At 39.5% G+C, this 18,408-nt stretch overlaps 1 protein-coding gene across 2 annotated transcripts; it reads right to left on the reverse strand.

Annotated features, from left to right (window-relative positions):
• Nucleotides 1-182: 182 nt before the first annotated feature.
• On the reverse strand, nt 183-18,085 carry lonp1 (lon peptidase 1, mitochondrial). 2 transcript variants are annotated; one of them, XM_042483967.2, is made up of 22 exons: nt 17,511-18,085; nt 15,612-15,700; nt 14,449-14,568; nt 14,157-14,322; nt 12,048-12,161; nt 11,844-11,905; nt 11,277-11,406; nt 10,190-10,273; nt 10,035-10,103; nt 9,715-9,866; nt 8,855-8,993; nt 8,483-8,661; nt 7,372-7,459; nt 6,919-7,041; nt 6,648-6,764; nt 6,271-6,411; nt 4,429-4,594; nt 4,199-4,285; nt 3,942-4,069; nt 2,787-2,951; nt 1,216-1,401; nt 183-1,051 (listed from the first exon to the last, which is right to left on the reverse strand). In XM_042483967.2, exons 1-21 carry the CDS (start codon nt 18,027-18,029, stop codon nt 1,246-1,248), a joined length of 2,994 nt encoding a protein of 997 aa, XP_042339901.2. In that variant the 5' UTR covers nt 18,030-18,085; the 3' UTR covers nt 183-1,051; nt 1,216-1,245. The 2 variants fall into 2 exon arrangements, with proteins under 2 accessions (XP_042339901.2, XP_087933626.1); XM_088077500.1 differs by having other exon boundaries at nt 183-1,401.
• Nucleotides 18,086-18,408: the final 323 nt, after the last annotated feature.

Below are 18,408 nucleotides of genomic sequence, written 5' to 3' on the forward strand. Positions count from 1 at the left end.
TTAAGAAAGCACTGATTTCTTTAGAGACCCAAATAGGTCAATACTTAATAAATAAATAAATGAATAAGACATTTAAAAAAAGTTCACAAAAGCATGCACATTCAGACGACAAAAAGCCTAGGTGCTAGACAAGCAAAAGCACAAGAAAAGGAAAAAACTGAACAATATAATAATGAAGGGCATGAAGCTCGAAATGTCATTTTACTGGGTATTATATTAAATATTCATGGAAGCATAAAATAGTGCAGACATTATTAGAAAAATAATCATAACAAAAATACAACCTAAATACAAAATAGTGACGTTCACCCATCACCATCAACGCAAGAATTTCGCTTTTAAAATATTTAAAAGAATAATAATTAATTAATTAATTTGGGGTCTTCGAAGAGTTGAGATTAGTTTTGCAAACATTATCAAGAATAATTTAGATTTCATATACTGTAAATTAACAGATATTTCTACAGTTTCTGCTTTTCTATCATTATTTGTGACTGACAGTTTGTAATGTTGCATTATGTTAATATTGTATATATCTTAGACATTTTCTTGTTTTTGTCTGTTAATTTTTTTTAAAAGATTAAAAAAATATCAACAATGATCTAGACAATTGGATCCAATCTCAGTTGTGTCAATTAAAAATCCACTCCCAGGTTCACAGGTGGATTATTAAAGATAACAGCAGCCGGCAGAGTTGCATTTATGATTTAATTTACTTAAACTTCACCATCACATCTGGCCAATAATAATATAAAATAATATAAGAAATCTATGAAAGAGTCCATCCACAGCCCTTATAATAAGAACTGTGGGTAAAGAGGCTGCGAACTCAGCCTCTGCTCCTCGATGACATCATATCTGTGATGATCATCCAGTCTTCATCATCACCATAATTCCCATGACTGTACTGTGTATGTCCATCTTTGGCACAGTATGCTCCATGGCTTCAGTTCAGTGATGTTGTCTTCTATCACGACGGTCCTCTTACATTCAGGGTTTCTGTTGTGGCTGAAACTGAATTATATGTGAGTGCACATCGAGCCAGCTGTGTCTGTGGATGATTTGGGAACAGATAATTTAGTCATACTCCATAGCAGGACCTCAGAGTCCAAACTGCATTTTACTGCAACTACAAAGGGAATGACAATCAGTGCTGGTAACAAACACGTTTTTGATTCTGAGGTGCTGTGAACAGAAGTCTTGGGTCCATCTCACCTCAGTTTTAGCGCTGTGGTTGACAGCAGGTTAAGACTGTTCCTGTGGGAAGACGATTGGGTAGATTTGACTGTAGTGATCCACAAAGTGGACCTCTAGGCCCTGGCTGATGTAGTCGGGCAGGTCAGAGAAGTCTTTCCTGTTCTCATTTGGCAAGATGATGCAGGTCACACCAGCGCGACGGGCCTGATGGGGACAAGAAAATCCAGCTCAAGCGGAGTCTCAAGCTCGTAATGTTAGTTTATTGATTCATCCAACACATTGACCAACAGGTAATACCAGGTGCTGAGAGAACTCTTGCACACCATTTTTGGCCATGCCCAAGGCTTCTGTCTCAAATATCAATCTACTTTCCTTAAACCTACTTAATCCCCGAAGCTGAAACTATTTTACTTGCGTACTGCACAGTTGTGGAGAACATAGAGCACCACCCAACCCAAGCACCAACGATAAAAAAAAAAGATAAAAACAATAAAACGATAAAAAATGAGACGTACTAAAAGACCCTCCAAGCAGTCAGATATTTAGTTTCTCTGGTACGATCATTTTCATGGTTTTAATCCCAATATTTGCAAGTGAAAACTAGCATTCGCATTCACAGTTAACCACAACTATAGATGCACTGTGCTAGCCAAGTTAGCAGCTAGTATTGGGGTTTCTCTGCCCTCTCGTCCAGATATGGTAATTTCCATCTCCAAAACCCAAGATGGCGATGGCCAAAATGCCAAACTCAAGGCTTCAAAAGAGGAGTCCACAAAACTAGTGGATGACATCACAGTGGCTACATTCATGATTTTACACAGACTGTGACGCAGCCTTATTGTACATCATGGCAACTGCCAAGAAATGTTTTTTGAAACTGTAGAAATCAGATGGCCTAAGTTCCTTATTTTTGTATTTTGTCAATCTAGTTTTGCTAGATTTAAGCTTCCACAAGTGCCTCCACAAACACCATTATTAACAGGGTGAGTTAAGTTTCAGGGTCCTATTTTTGTGGCGGCACAATGACCAGCACAAACAGAGCTCAGACAGTTTGGTATTTTCCTGACCTTTAAATTTGCTTTTCTTGCCTGTGAGGTATTTTGGTTCCCAGCACAGAAAGCACACACTGCACAGGTGGGAGGATCATTTAAATGAAGCAGCACAAGTTGTTGGTGTTTTGGAAAAATACCAAAATAGAAATAAACCATATAAATTAATTATTCTCCAAACAATACATGCATTTTAATCAGAATTTTTTAAAAAAAGCTTCAGTAAATCAGTCTTAATTAATTTATAGATTAATGCACAATTTTTATACTATCTGCTGTCCGCAGCTACTTTACACTGAACGAAAGGTTTCTCCATCATTTTATTAAACCCCTACAGACATCTGAAGGCAGCAGAACAAACATGCTGATAAATCGGCAGCCTCTGAGATAAGAAGTGATGCATCAGAGTACGACTTTGATTTTTTTTTTTTAACTTTTCAAACATTACAAATGGTGGACTAAAGTCAGATTGGCTAACATTAAACCTGTCTTTGCAACATGTAGTCAATGAATGTGTGTTTGTGTGTGTCTTGTACTCACAGCGATAGTTTTCTCTTTTATTCCTCCTACTGGCAGTATTTTGCCAGTCAGTGACACTTCACCGGTCATGGCTACATTCTGACGCACCGGCCGGTCGGTTGCCAGGGACAACAGTGCTGTGACAATAGTGCAGCCAGCGCTTGGTCCATCCTTGGGAGTCGCCCCCTAGAAACAAGTGACGTTATATAAAAACAGATAATAGCAAGAAATGCCTCTGGCTACACTGTATTTATGATCACAGGAGACACTAAAGCAGGATATTTTCAACTGTACGCAGAGTGGCTTAAAGCACTTTCTTTTTCTCTTCCACACTTCAATACAGCAGTCATATGCCTCTGCAAACCAGTGAAGATGCACCTACAGTTTAGAGCCACGTTTGTAAAAATATTGATGCTTCACACACATGGCAGCTCCGTATAATACAACCTGCACCCAAGATTAGTGTCAACAATTCAGTATCTGAATTAATGATGTTGACTAATGGCCATAAAAGTGTTTTTGCAGAACATTAAGTCACAGCGAAGTTGACCTTCATCCCTTTGGATATACGTCATCACTTTATCATTTTATCCTATTAGATATTTGTGTGAAATTTTGTCAGAATCAGAGTATGAATTCTCGAGTTCATGGCCAAAAACATGTTTTGTGAGGTCACAGTGACCTTGACCTTTGATAACCAAATTCTGATCAGTTCCTTCTTGAGTCCAAGTGAATGTTTGTTCCAAATTTGTGGAAACTACCTGAAGGCCTTCTTCAGATATTGCGTTCATGAGTATGCAACAGATTCCAAGACAGACCAGCAAGTTCGGATCATTTCATCCATGACTCAAAGTGAACATCTGTGCGAAATTTTAAAAAGTCCCTTGAGCTGTTCTTGAGATATCACGTTCACAAGAATGAGATAGACAACGGTAAAGTGACCTTGACCTTTGACCTATGGCCACCAAAGTCAACGCACCATTGACTCGAAGTTGACCTTTGTGCTAAATTTGAAGAAAAAGCAATATTGAGCTATCACATTAATGAGGATGGGACAGACAACCTGAAAACATGATGCCACCTCTCATGGGATCAGAGGCAAAAAAAAAGACTAAAAAGATTAAGCAATAGTAATAAGGGAGTTATTTATATACAGCACTGTATCGCCATGGTTACCTCAGGTACATGCAGGTGCAGGTGGGAGTTGACCAGGAAGTGATTTGCTGGTTCCTTGGTCATCAAGAAGGCTCTGGCAAAGGTTGAAGCGATCTTTGCACTTTCCTTCATAACATCACCCAGCTGACCTGCAGAAGAGCACCAACACCTTTAAAACGCCCTCTGTATTCAGTATCAGATATCAGACTACTGCCTGACAATGTTTGATTTAGCCTCCAAACTGCAGAGTGACCGAGTTCATGGCCTTTCTGACAGACCTGTAACCTCCAGTGACCCCTCTCCTTTAGAGTCCGCTCCTCCAGCTGGACGGCGCAGTGAAGTCTCAATAAACAACGTTGAGCCTCCTAAACAGAGGACAGAATGCAGGCAGATCTTCAGTATGTTAGCTCGTTTATTCGTTTATGGTTTGTGTGTGTGTGTGTGTGTGTGTGTGTGTGTGTGTGTTTGTGTGTGTTTGTGTGTGTTCGTGCATGTGTCTCTCTCTCACCCATAGCAGTCCACGCCAGCCCCATAACCACTCCTGGTGGAGTGACATCGTACATTCGATCTACTGTGAAAATAGGTTTTCCCACGTAGTCCTGCAGGTTGTCAGGTGTAACAGTCACTGTGCTTTGTTCACCGCTGACAATACAGAACGCCACCTTACGGAAAACCTGAAAGACCGAAGAAAGGGATGACACATTATAAAACAAACAAACAAATGACACTGGAGGATGTGCTACTTTCTAGTGTGACCGTGTCATTAAAGTGAGACATAATTTTGAGTCAATCTGCAGAGATACTGACTTTAAGATCAGTTTAACAGGTGGTTTTCTGTTGCTTTCTGACTGATCCTCCCACACAATGCTCCTCCAAACACCAGCAATCACTGCTGCCTTAAAGGATGAAGCACTTGTAGAAAACACACTGCCAATCAAGGTTTCAGAACCATTTTTCCAGTTCTTATTGAAGTATACGCAGTTTAATGTTTCAACGTACTCTGAAATTAGAGCATCGAGCAATAAGATTTTTAAAAAATCATGGAATCATTTTAATTTCCCAAAACTTGACCTACATTTTTGACTCCTCAAAGTAAGCCTATTTTGCACAAACACAATCGAGGCATTCTTTCTACAATGAAAATCAAATATCGTTCTTTGTAACGGAAGTCTCACAAATGTGTCAAACCTGTAGGATGCTCTGCTTTCACGCCTGTTGACCAATTCATTCCAAAACAGCGTACTGTTCTTTTCTTCTAAGGTAGTCATGATATAGCCCTGAGGTATGCTTTGGGTAATTATCTTGCTGTAGAATTCCCAACCAGGCATAGCCCAGAAGGCATTTCACAACAAAATACTGTAGTAACCCTTTTGGTTCATTGTACTAGTCACTTTGTGCATATCTTACTCTGGATCTAGCAAAAGAGTCCCAGACCATCACACTTCCTCCTCCATGTTTGACAGTTTGTGTCACAAACTGAGAAAGAGCCTTTCCCTTAAAAAATCCTGTGTGATGAACAGAAGATTTCAAATTTTGACATATCTGTCCATAAGACCTCTCCCTCAGTACCTATCCATAAGACCTCAGTAGCTCACTGGCGTTGCCTCACGGCCCAGAAAAGCCTCATTTTCATATTTTGCCATCTTAGCAAAGGCTTTCTTACTGCCACTTCACCCGTCAAACCTGCAGCTCAACGTCTTCTCTTCACAGTTAAAATTGAGACTTACTCGCTTCAACCAGTGTTAAGCTGTGCTTTCACACAGTGTGCTGACTCTCAGAAACTTGCCTTCTGTTGTGTTGTGGCTTTAGGTCTTTTGGACCTGTTCATGCCGATTTTCTCCAGTTTCCAAGTGCCTTTTGATGGTGCAGGAAAAAGTACACACTGACTCACAGGGAAAGACCTCCACTTATAAGGGTTACAATGGTCTATCTGGCTTAGCAATATATGACGTCCTGCAGCACCATATTGACCAAATCATGCTTCAGATAGTGCAGCTATGCAGTTTGCTCCAACACTCATCTGTGAGCATCAATGTGACTGCATCAATTTTTAAGACAAAACTTCTTTCAATTTCTGCAGAGCAACAAAACTTTTTAACCAATTATTTGTTTTCCTTTTTTTGTGCCCTTAACTTTTTATAAAACTCTGGCAGTTTACAGCTTATCTGTGTAAGATTTCATTTTATTCGCTGTATTTTAACTGCTTGAGTATCAGTAGAAACTCAAAACTTTTCCTGCTATTGTTTATGAAGAATGTGCTGCTGATCCAACCAAAATCTTTGTCCTGAATAAATTAATGAATGTGGGCTCTGGTTTAGTGCAGCCAGAACGACGCTTTCCGGTATTTTACCTTTTCAACTTGTTTCTGGAGGTTCCTGACTCCGGACTCCCTGCAGTACTGTCTGATGAGTAGACTGAGGGCATCAGATGAGATTGAGGCTTTGTCCTCAGTCAGACCACACAGCGAGCGGAGCTGAGGCACCAGGTATTGCTGGATAGACAGACAGTGAGAGAGACAGAAATGATGTAAAAGCAAGGCTTTTAACAAAAAAAATATACATAATAATATATTAAAACATTCAACAATAATAATAAGAAAAACAGCTAATTTCAAGGGCAAAACCTATGTAAAATAATATGACACGACAAATAAAATATTGTTATTCGTTCGCAATATTTAAGTACAATCCACAATCACATTAGTGCAGAGGCAGGTGTTGTTGTTACCTGAGCAATAGCCAGTTTCTCCTGGGCCACATATCCAGACACGTTGATCATCTCCATCCTGTCTCTGAGAGGCTCTGGGATGGTGTCAATCACATTGGCCGTGCAGATAAACAAAACCTTCATTGGAGCAGACAGAAATGGGTGGGGCTTAAATACACTGCATGTCATTTTTCACTTGAATTAAGGTAAACAGAACCTTTTCCATTAGAACATTTTACAGGGAAGCTTTACTGGCATGTCAATGTCACACTGACTGTACACACACTCCTACCTTTGACAGATCTACAGGGACATCCAGGTAGTGGTCGAGGAAGTTGGCGTTCTGTTCGGGGTCCAGAAGCTCCAGCAGTGCAGAAGAGGGATCACCCTGGTAACCACGACCCATCTTATCCACCTGATGATGAAAGGCAGGAGAAAAACACATCATCATCTAATGTGTAACTGCAAGAGAGCAGTGGTTAAACAGTATATGTTAATGTTGGAGCATGACTTTCATGCTATGATTAAAGACATTTTCATACAAACAATATTTGTCCACATGTCACTCGGTGTCACACTAGTGGTTATATGGGCCAAGTCATCTATGAGTAGTAATAACCAGAAAGACTGTCCATTACAGACACTTAATAACCCATTAGCAGAATTCCTCCAGTAATATTAGTGTTGCTCTAATATGGATTTTTATTGAACTCAACAACTACAGGAGCAGCATCATCATACTGACCTCGTCTATTAGCACCAGAGGGTTCTCTGTCTTGGTTTTCTTCAGACACTGGATAATCTTCCCTGGCATCGCTCCAACATACGTTCTCCTGGACGCACACACACAGTTGCATTTCAGATAATCATATCCCCACATTTAATTAAGTTGTGACAAAGGATGCACAGTATACTGTATATGTGGCTAATACATTATTGGCAAATAAATAAGAAAATTAAATTCTTATTGTTTTTGCACAACATTGCGTTGTATTAATCCACCATTCATTATGAGCAGTTTATAAAATACCTGTTAAGTGAGCGGAACATTAACTTGAGACATCGTTGACCACTATGCCTGCAGTAAGCTCGCTGTCCTCTTTAATCTACAGCTGGTATGTTTTACGGTCACATCAAGCTCACTGTGCTGATAGCAAATTGTTTCACTAACCGCAAAGGCTGATGGTTTGTAAGAATTTAAACAAAATAGCTATTTAACCTTAAAATTTGTTGAATTCCTGTAGAATCACACTAAGCAGACTCTGGTCCTGTCCAGCAGTGAGTCTCTGAACACCAGCAGCAGAGGAGAGAGTGAATGAGCTACAGGACTGTTAGCAAGTTTATATGAAGAGACCTGCAACTTTTCTAAACTGCTGTAAAGTCCAAATGAATGTAAACTCATTCCAGTAGTTTTTGTAGCCTATACATGCCTGTCGTTAAGGAGATAAAGTCTAGCGTTAATTATTATTATTTATACATTAAAAAACAGAATAAGATTATTTCATATATATTTACAAGAATTAAATGCATTCTTCATTTTAGGGATGGTGAAGTATTACTGTGATATAAAAATAAACACCAAAGTCTAAAAGTATAACTTTTATTGTTCTATTGTAAGATTAAAAAGATTATTTATAAGCACAACTTTCCATCAGTGCATCTCTACTATTTAAGCACCACTTTGTAGGTGCATTGTTTTGTATTAGCTGTCAGTATGCAGCTTTCCCTCATTGATTTTCTTCATCTTTTTGTGCTCAGTAGCTGCCTAATAATAGAGACAGAGTCATGTACGTGATACTGACAATGTTAGCTATCATCAGGTCCCTCACTAGTAACGGCAGTGTAGACTTCCAGACCTGTGTCCTTTAATCTCAGCCACATCGGTCATGCCTCCCACGCTGAACCTGAAGTACTGTCTGTTGAGGGCTCTGGCTATGGAGCGGGCGATGGAGGTCTTCCCTACCCCCGGAGGACCGTAGAAACATAGGATCTTCCCCTGAGTGGAGCCACGCAGCTGGCTCACCGCTATGAATTCCTGCACAGAGACAGAAAGGCATCACTTTCAGTTCTGCCAGAAAAAGCACCACAGCTTTTGATGTGTGGATATTGGAACATTGGCCATTGAGTTAAAAAAATTGTTTTGTTATGCTTTTAAATGCTGTGTGTGTGTGTGTGTGTGTGTGTGTGTGTGTGTGTGTGTGTGTGTGTGTGTGTGCACATCTACTAACCAATATGCGCTTCTTAACATCATCCATTCCATAATGGTCTTCTTCCAGAACCTCTTTGGCTCTCTCCAGTGATAAGTTCTCCTCGCTGTTGGTGCCCCAGGGCATGCTGGTCAACCAGTCAAGGTAGTTACGGGTCACACTGAAACACACAGTTTTTGTGGTTATTATTGTTGATATTTGCTGTAGTAAACAGGATATTCATGATTTTAGTATCTCTGTTTTTTGGTTCCAGCTGGGAACCAACTTTAAGTGTTCTAAGCCTATTTATTATCAGTCAAGATGCTCTGAACAGTTCAAAATTAGGTGCCCGAAAAAGAGCAGAACTTGTTCCATGTTGGTAGAAAAGGAGTAAGAGTGTTATTGATACCAATCACCTGTAACATGACTAAAAATCATCTAACTGCAGCAGATCTACAGGTTTAACTGACGACATACACCATCTGCAGGCACAGAAAGTAAAAGCTGCTGCAGTTTCTGCATTAATGCGACCTGCAGGTAATAATTGTTACACTTAACTGAAGTTTAATCCTTGATGAAATCTAATGAAGTATCCACAATTTACAGGCTTAATTTTCTGTGTTTTCCTCAATATGTTTTGTTGCATTAAATTTTGATTTTTTCTTTCTTTTTTTTTTAACTAAAAGTACAAATAAGTGAGCCTGAATTTAGCTCTAGCAAGAAAAAGGTCAGCGGAATATAATGACATCAGGCATCAACAGCTAAAATACAATTCATGTTGCTCTGTTCAGTGGTTGTCAAGATGACATGTTCTGGACTCAAGTGTTCCTCAAACAAATCAAGTGATGTTATGATTGGAAGACCCTCTCAGGCTAGTGGGACAAAAAATACAAAAGACTAACTTGAACTCTGACGAATGGTTGTCCAGCAGTCCCAGTTTGTTGAGTTCTTCATTGATGACGTCCATTATGTGCTGTGGGACTGTCCTCTCTTTGAGTCTCTCTCTGAACTTCTCTTCGATGGCTTCTTTGTCCTCTTTTTCCAGACCAAGTTCCTGAGAAAACACAACACACACATTGTTTTAATGGCTCAAAGCCCATATGTGCTGGTTCAGATGTCTGCTGTGCTGGGCCTACACAATATTATACAGGTGTGACATACAGGAAAAGTGCAAGTCTAAAGATTGACAGACAAAATGACAGACAGGCGGACATCAGCCTACCTTCTTAATGATCTTAAGCTGCTCCTGTAGCAGGTACTTCCTGTGGGTCTGTTTGATCTTCTCCTCTACCTGTGAGCAGAGCAGAAGGATGGATGAGTGACTGAGGGTGACGAGCAGAGCAGTGGCTAAAGCTCATACATGTTTTGACCTCTGACCTCTCTGCCCAGTCGCTGCTGCAGTTTACTCAGCTCATACTCCTTCTTCAGCAGAGACAGAGCCTTGTAGAGACGCTTTGGGATCTGCAGAGACACACAAGAACAAAGTTTAATAGGCCTGTACGAGTCATTGTAGGGTTTCAACAGGAGAAATATGAAGATACAAACATATATATTTAAACGCTTGGGGAAGCACCTGCATGCTGTTCTTTATTCCAAGAAATTGCCAAAAAAAACACAACAAAACAGCTGCAATAACTCCAACCTTAATGTTGCCAGATTTGTTTTGTTATCTTGGAATGAGCTTATCACTGCCCACTATGGCTGTTGAAATGAAAAAAAAACCCAAAACACCCACTATGACTGTGATTTACAAAAAACACAGTTACTGTGGGTGTTTCCTTTCCCACGTGCCTCGGGCTGCAGTAATAATCCTTTTCTGGCATTGCACATCAGAATAAGAAGATTCCATACTCGTACGTGGGCAAGACGCACAAAGTTAATACGTATGATTTAGCTAAATAGTTTTCTGACAGTGTGTTTCATTTTAGGAGAAAAGACTTGAAGGATGAGTGCTAACTGGTTGATTTGGCATGTCTGGCCAACTTCCCACCTGTTAAAAGCAGCACACAGCAGCTTCCCTGAGCTTTAATATACAGGGTTCCCACACATTTACATGAAAAAAATGTAAAACTTCTCCATGACTTTTCAAGGACCAATAATATTATTTTTCTCTTTTTCATTTGCCCGATATTTTTCAAACAAACGTATTTTTTTAGAGCTACGTTAGGTTGACAACTACAAAAAATAAATTGATTACGTTGCATTTCGTGGATGGTTATCCACCAATTATTACTGTAATGATTTCACTACACACACAAAAATTCCATGACCTTTCCATAACGTTTGATATTTTTTCTTATTCCGTGACTTTTCCAGGCCTGGAAAATGTGATTGTGAAATTCCATGACTTCTTCCAGGTTATCCATGACCATGGGAACACAGAATACAGGAATAGTCCAGGACTGTCTCCCACAGAGAGGACAACAAAGTCCCAAACAGGCCTCTCAGCTTGCACACTGCTCACATTGGTCTCCTCGAGGACGTCTTGTAGCTCCTGTGACTCTGCTCCTGTCAGAGCTGCTCCCATGTCGCTGAGGTAGATGGGATTATCGACCACTCTCTGACCCGCCTGCATCATCTGGAGGACGGACTCTCTGGCACACAAACAAGACACACATTTCAGAGGATCTCAATGTCAGCATCACTACATGTGGATTTCTTCCTCAGCCTGCTGGTCTAAGACTAATCAGGACACTGACTATGAATATAATTTCAAGAGTCTCAGTCACAGAAGAGGGGTATATTTGCAAAAACCCATGTCTATGTTTCCATTAATTTTCCTGTTTTTTTTTTGTGTGTGTGTTTATGTGTGTGTTTGTGTGTGCCTGAGATACGCAAAAAGGAATAAAGTCCAATGCTATAATTTTACCACCACCAAACTTCACACCAGGATATTGTGCATGAATGTGCACAGGTCCGTCCTGAACTCGAGTCATGTTGTGCTTAATAAGTTAAAGAAAATATATAATGAAAAACATGTGAAGCTCTAATAAGCAGAGGCTTATTAGATGACTAACTAAATAAGACTTACCTGTAGAGGGGGTTCAGTGCGATGATGTCCCTGATGGTCTTCACGATCTCTGCTGTGAGCGCCTGCAGAACGTAAACACATCACAGAGATGTTTACTTTTTAGTAAGACTCTTTGTTTCATGACATCTGCCACAAAATCAGAAAAAAATCCATAATGGAAATCCCTTCCCCAGCTGTTCATGACATGCAATGTGTGTTTTGTACCTTGACCTCCTCTGTGACAGTGAACTGCTCGTGTTGAATGTTGTCCACTTCGACCATCAGGATGTTGGAGGAGGGCAGCGGCTGAAACTCTGGACTCAGGTCTGCTTCTGAAATCTGTGCAAAAGCATAGAGTTAAAAATCGCTATTTGCAATATGAAAATAAACTACTAATACTTTTCTACCATGACTAGTGAACTTACAATGTAGCGAGTGTGACAGTTCAACTGTTTCCCTCTGAACAAATACTGCTCTATCTTATCTTGTTTTATCGGTAGTTGTAATCACAACATACACATTAGAAGAACAGTAGTGCAAAGTAAATACTATCCATTTTCTTGTGCTGCTTTCACACACCTTTTACAAATATCTAAACCCTTGAACCCTGAGCATATTGGTATGATTTCTTTCCAAAATACAGGAAAAATGGCAATGAGCAATTTGACAATTTGATATTTTCCACAAACTGCAGAAAAAGTATAGATTTTATTTTTTTTTTAAGCTAGGAAAAGATGTCTGAGGAAAAACATCTCATGAAAATGCTATATTTATAATAGTTAATAATTATTGTGATTACATATTTAAAATAATGTAACTGAATTATTATAAATTTTGAAAGTACTTTTTGCGAGCCTTGTTTTCATTTTTTTCTTTTTTTTGTCTTTATTCTTTTTTTTTCTTTTTCCAAAATTTCTTGCCTTAATGTTCATTATTTGTTTGTGTGTATCAATATTGTGAGGTAAAATGCTCTGGGGAGATCTAATTACATTGCTGGATTTGCCAGTTTGGGCCCCAGGCAAGAAAAAAGCTGTTGGGCCTGAAGTAACAACCCAACCCCACGTCCCACCCTCATGGTATAGTCGCCCTAAAGTTTTCATTAAGTACACACAGCTGAGCAAACTATAAGAACCCAACCAGTAGACCTGGACTACCAGGCTCCAGGTTTTCCGAGTCAGTTAGTTTTTGGTAACTCAAATTCAAACACACTTATTATTCTAGAGGCTATATAATATGAAGTAAAAAAAATACTTTAATTTGAGGACATGCAGGGAAACCAGTGGGTGGTAGCCTCATCACACTAGTAAACAAAAACTGCCTGTCTGTGGTGATATAAATGGTTATAGAATTTCATCAACATTTACAATATGAATAAACCTGTTGTCACTTTCTGAAACTATTAACACTTATGACACATCAAAACTGTGTGATACCTTTCAAAACTGCAGCTAGCGAGGCACAGCACATGTTTAGGTAGCGAGACAATTAGAATTTGAAACAGCGTTAGCCAGAGGTTTTGAATCGAGTCATATGACTTGGACTCGAGTCAGATTTGAGTCTGGAACTTGATGACTTTAGACTCAGCTTGAAAACATCAAAAGAGACTTGGACTTTAACATCAATGAGTCTAACTTCACTTGGACCTGAGCCTTTTGACTTGAAAATACTTGATACCTTCCCCCAAAGTCCAACATTTTAAAAGAATGTTTTCAAAAATGAATCAATTAATTTCCAACGCTTTTCCCGAGACCTATTTTGTTTGATCCAATCCAACAGCATCCAATCAAACTGCAGGAAAGAACCACGAAGAACAAACGTTACGTTACTGAGCACCGGTTGGAAAAAATGATTCAAAAGATAAATTTGTTCTGGTGCAAAAACAGACAGACCACACAGTGGTCAACAAAACACAAACTGCAGTATGCAAAATGTGTGGGTCAAAAATTCTACAAACTTGTTTTTGCAGATAATTATTTTTTTAAGCATTCACAATTTTTGTCATTTAAATGTATTCTTGTCAAAATGACATTATACCTGTTCAAGAGCTCATTATGACTAGTTTAGGACTCGAAACTCAAAGTTTAGGAATGAGGACGTGTCAGTCTTGACTTGGGACTTGACTTGGGACTTGCAAAACAATGACTTGGCCCCACCGCTGGTACTACTTACAGCTAATGCCGTAAAGTAGTAGACTTTTGGTGACTAGGAAGAGTAAATCGAGAGATGTCTCAGTGATGTGCAGCTCCTGACTGTGGACACTAAAACCTAGCTGCTCTGTTCCAGTGGACAGTACTTGGACAGGCAAACTATATATGTGGGGGTCATGCTACAGACCTTCTCCTCAAGCTGCTCTGCCAGAGATCCTGTTTGGTCCTTTCGGCTGCGTTTGGCTTTACGTCTGGGTGCAGGTTTGGGTTGGGACTCTGAGTCAGACTCTGACCACACAGGGGACGTCGCTGCCTCTTCAGGCTCCACTTCCAGTTGTCTTGTGATCCGGATCCTGACAGACCAGAATATGCATAAAGCTAAGGTCTATACATGTTACAGCAACAGTGTGCAGGGAAAAGCAGACGCTCTTCACTTCAACCAGCTCCTTTAACCCAAAGGCAACAGTAGTGTTTCGAACCTGCGGTGTCCCATGACGATCATCCTCAGCTTGTCTCCCAGGTCCTGCATCTCATGGATCTGAACAAAGGTCCCTGTAGAATAGATGGCATCTAGAGACTCCACCACATCGGACTCATTACTGCAAGAGACAGAGACACTGATTACTACTGAATATACAAACATGGACAGCAGGAAGTACGTCAAGCTCTGAGCGCATCAAAGATCGGTAATGACACACTGCACTGCAAAATAGATCACAATATTTAAGACGTTTCCTTTAAAATCAATTTATCCGGCCAACCTGGTAATTGGTAAATTTAGGGATGTGGATGAAAATTGTGTCTTTTTAAATAATGAAACCGAAACTATTTGTCACTTATTTTATGAATGCCTTTGCATTAAATTATTTTGGATAGAAACAGAACATTTCTTTAAAACATTAACTGGTCCAAGGGTTCAATTTGAAAAAAAGAGATAAAGAATTTTTGTATGACAAAAATGAAGTTGATAGTTGTGAAAATTTTATTTTGAATCTATTTATTTTGTATGGAAAATACTAATGTCATAAATGTAAACGAACTCAAAGGCAAAAAAAAATACAAGAATTAAAAATAGAAATAGGACATTATAATCCAACATTACACAGACTGGAAGATGGTAAATCTGAGAAAACACTGGACATTTTTAAAACTTAAAACATTTTTGTTTGATACTTTGATTCAGTACCCCTTACGCATATATGTATATAGGTGTTTATAGTTTGTCCTGCATGGTTTTTGTTTTGTCTTGTTTTCCTTCCTTGTTTACCTGATTGAATTTCTAAATATGCTTGAGCCATGTTTAAAATAAAAAGCAAAACAAATGCACAAAAAAAACTACAAAAACATATGATGAAAATGATCAAACGCCCTGCTAATCTCAGTGGCCATTACTTTTATTTCCCAGAGCTCCTTCAAAATAAAAGTCTCCCAATGACACACCAATGAAATGCTCTTAATGTGAAGCTGCAGCAAAAACAGACATTCAGTTTGCAATAAATTACAAGAGACCAGTGACAGTGACAGTAAGATAATTGAGGAGCATATAAGCAAACAGTCACAGAGTAAAGCTCTCCTTCTCAGGACTGTATCTATCAAACTGACCATCAGTGATTCTAGCAGAGGAGCGAGTTATCAGACTTACGAATCATCTCTCCTCAGGAAGACTCCAGCATATGGCTGAGCCAGACGAACCTTCCTCCTCAACAGCTCCATCAGCTCTTTGTTCTTAACCTGACAGGAAGAAAGAGAAACAAATCACATACCGAAAAATCTGATAAATCAGATTTACCCTTGTATATAATGTTTGGTAATCACTCCCTGCACCTCTTTATTAAATAAAGCAATACTGGAGTTAGAAAACTTAACCAAACAGTTATCGGGGCAGCATATGATGTGGTGACAGATGTCTGCAGAGGGCTTTTAGAATAGTCCAGGAAAAAGAATTGGCAGACAACAGTTTCTTTATTCAAGAGGTGAAGTTCCTCCTACACAGCCATATATCATCTCCTGTCTTCAATATCTTTTTCACAGAAGAATAGGGGGCGACCAATATTGGTTTTTCAGGGCCGATACAGACACCTATTATTAGTACTTAATGAACCCGATAACCTATATTTGGAACTGATATGCATGTACAATAATGATAATATTTCTGTTGAAATTTAGAATTTGTAATACGACAAACTCCAACACAAAACTTTGTTTAAATGCTTTTAGCAAATGTTTAATCAGCACTGAACTTCTCATCATCATGTACAGCAAGTTCCACGCAACTTTTTAAAGTTCAGTGAAAATTTAAACAAAAAAACAAATAAATAAAAATAGCTCCTTGAGGTTTGTAATACTCATACTTTGTCATTTATTTATTTTATTGGTGATTCTTAAAACGCAGCTACAGATAATAAGCTAAGTGCCAAATATTGGCCCTGATAATCGCAAAGGCCAATCATCTTTTTACATTCTTACTTTGGCACCCTGGTTGTAACACTGAAAATGACATTGTGGTAGACAAAATGCAAGACTGTAAATCAGGCTTTTTGCTAAAATTTGGAAGTCTCTAAAGCTGACATAACCCTAATGACATCAAATGACATCTTCAAGACTATTTTCTCAGACTCAACCAAACTCATCCAGAGCCACAGAGAACATAACGGCTTTTGATGTTTTGTTTTAACTTTAAAGGTTCCATATTGTAAAAAGTCAGATATCCATGTAGTTTTACTCTAAAGCAGGTTAGGTGGTGTACAAATACTGCAAAAGTATCAAAACACTAAATTCACAGAAAACGCAAACAGTCTGTGTTCAGAAACTAAAGTTGTGATGTCATAAATATACTACTTATTGTATGTTTCAAACTTGAAACTGAAATATTCCACGCTGGACCCTCTGAATCTCCTGTTGGAATGTTTTGCAGTGTATGTGACGGGAAAATATAAAAGGAAGAAGGGTCATGACGTCAGTGACGGCATTCAACGAGCCAAACTTAAGTGTCGGTTCTATAGGAATCAATGGGGTGGGCATGGCAAATCACACAATAACCCATCATATTTTTGTTGTTTCAAGCGAAGCAAAGACAGAGTCTTCACACTATTTTGTCATCTGGATGTGCATACGTTTGCAAAGGTTTTGTATCAACTTTGTTTCAACACTGACCAAACAGAGCAGAATGAGCTTTTTTGAGAGGGTGGGCTTAAAGAGAGAGGCACTAAAACAGAGTGTTTCAGGTAGAGTGAGAACATGGGTATTTTAAATCAAACAGTATGATTTAAAAATGTGTTTTTTGAGCATTAAAGCTAATAAATATGTTTTAGTAGACACCTGAAATAAATGTATGATCCTGAGAATGAGCATGATGTGGGACCTTTAAAACAGCTGTAACACTGACGGTTTTACAATGATCCCGAATATGATCATAACCAGGATAAGCTTTAAGAACGGGTTATTCGTATACATGTAACCCCACAACAGCCTCATACACCGGCGCTTTCTGTGTGGTTGCATCATCTCGTGTCCTTGAAGCCAATGAAAATATCCTCCTCACCTCTATGATCTTGATGAACCGGGGGAATACCGGGTTCCTGCTCACAGCGATCAGCGGCACATTGGGAAACACCTCCGGGACCATCATGGGGGTGAGAGCCGTCATCTGGGGACCGCTGTACGGCGCTCCCCCATCTCCTCCTGACTCCTCTCCCCCAGAGCCCGCACTGTCCCCGCCGTCCTCCCCAGTGAAGCCCGCACCGGCCCGGTTCCCGAACATCCTCTCCTGCAGCATGTAGGGTGGAGAGATCGGTGTGAGGAGCTCGGTGTGACCGCGGAGAACACCCCCGACCCGCATCCAGCGGTGAGGTCTGGCGGTCATCCTGCAGCCTGCTGTCATCACGCTGACCGGACTGTCCGGGAGCCGCGGGGACCGCAGCCGGCCCGGGGCTGATGTGTCGGTCAGGAGGGACCGGCTGCTGCCGGTCCTAAACACGACGGGTCGGTTCAGTTTCCCGACAAGAGTCGAGTTTCTGTGCAGCTGTCTCGCAGCGCCGAACATCTTCATGCAGGTTGCCATGTTGATCTGGAGCTTTCTACAGCATGTGAACGGCGTACTTCCGTCAACGTTTGATGACGTAGTCTCGATCACATAACATTGCGTCATGCGCTTACATATAATAGAAATTAGTGCACTAGAATAGACAAACTAAAGAATAAACTTAAAGGACAAATCTAAAATAGGAATCTAAACTATTAAAAATAAAAAAATACATAAATGATTAAAAAACAAAAATAGATTATTAATAAAAAATAATATTGACTTTCATTTATTTATTAATTATTCTTTTATACGGTCTATAGTATTTTTTTCTGATGATTTACTTTTTAAAAAATCCTAAATATTAATATTTTATTGGAATGTGATATTTTAAAGACTCAAAAAAAGCAAAAAGAAT

Source organism: Plectropomus leopardus, chromosome 5 (genome assembly GCF_026936395.1).
Source record: "Plectropomus leopardus strain MGB_pleo_1.0 chromosome 5, ASM2693639v1, whole genome shotgun sequence".
NCBI lineage: Eukaryota > Metazoa > Chordata > Actinopteri > Perciformes > Serranidae > Plectropomus > Plectropomus leopardus.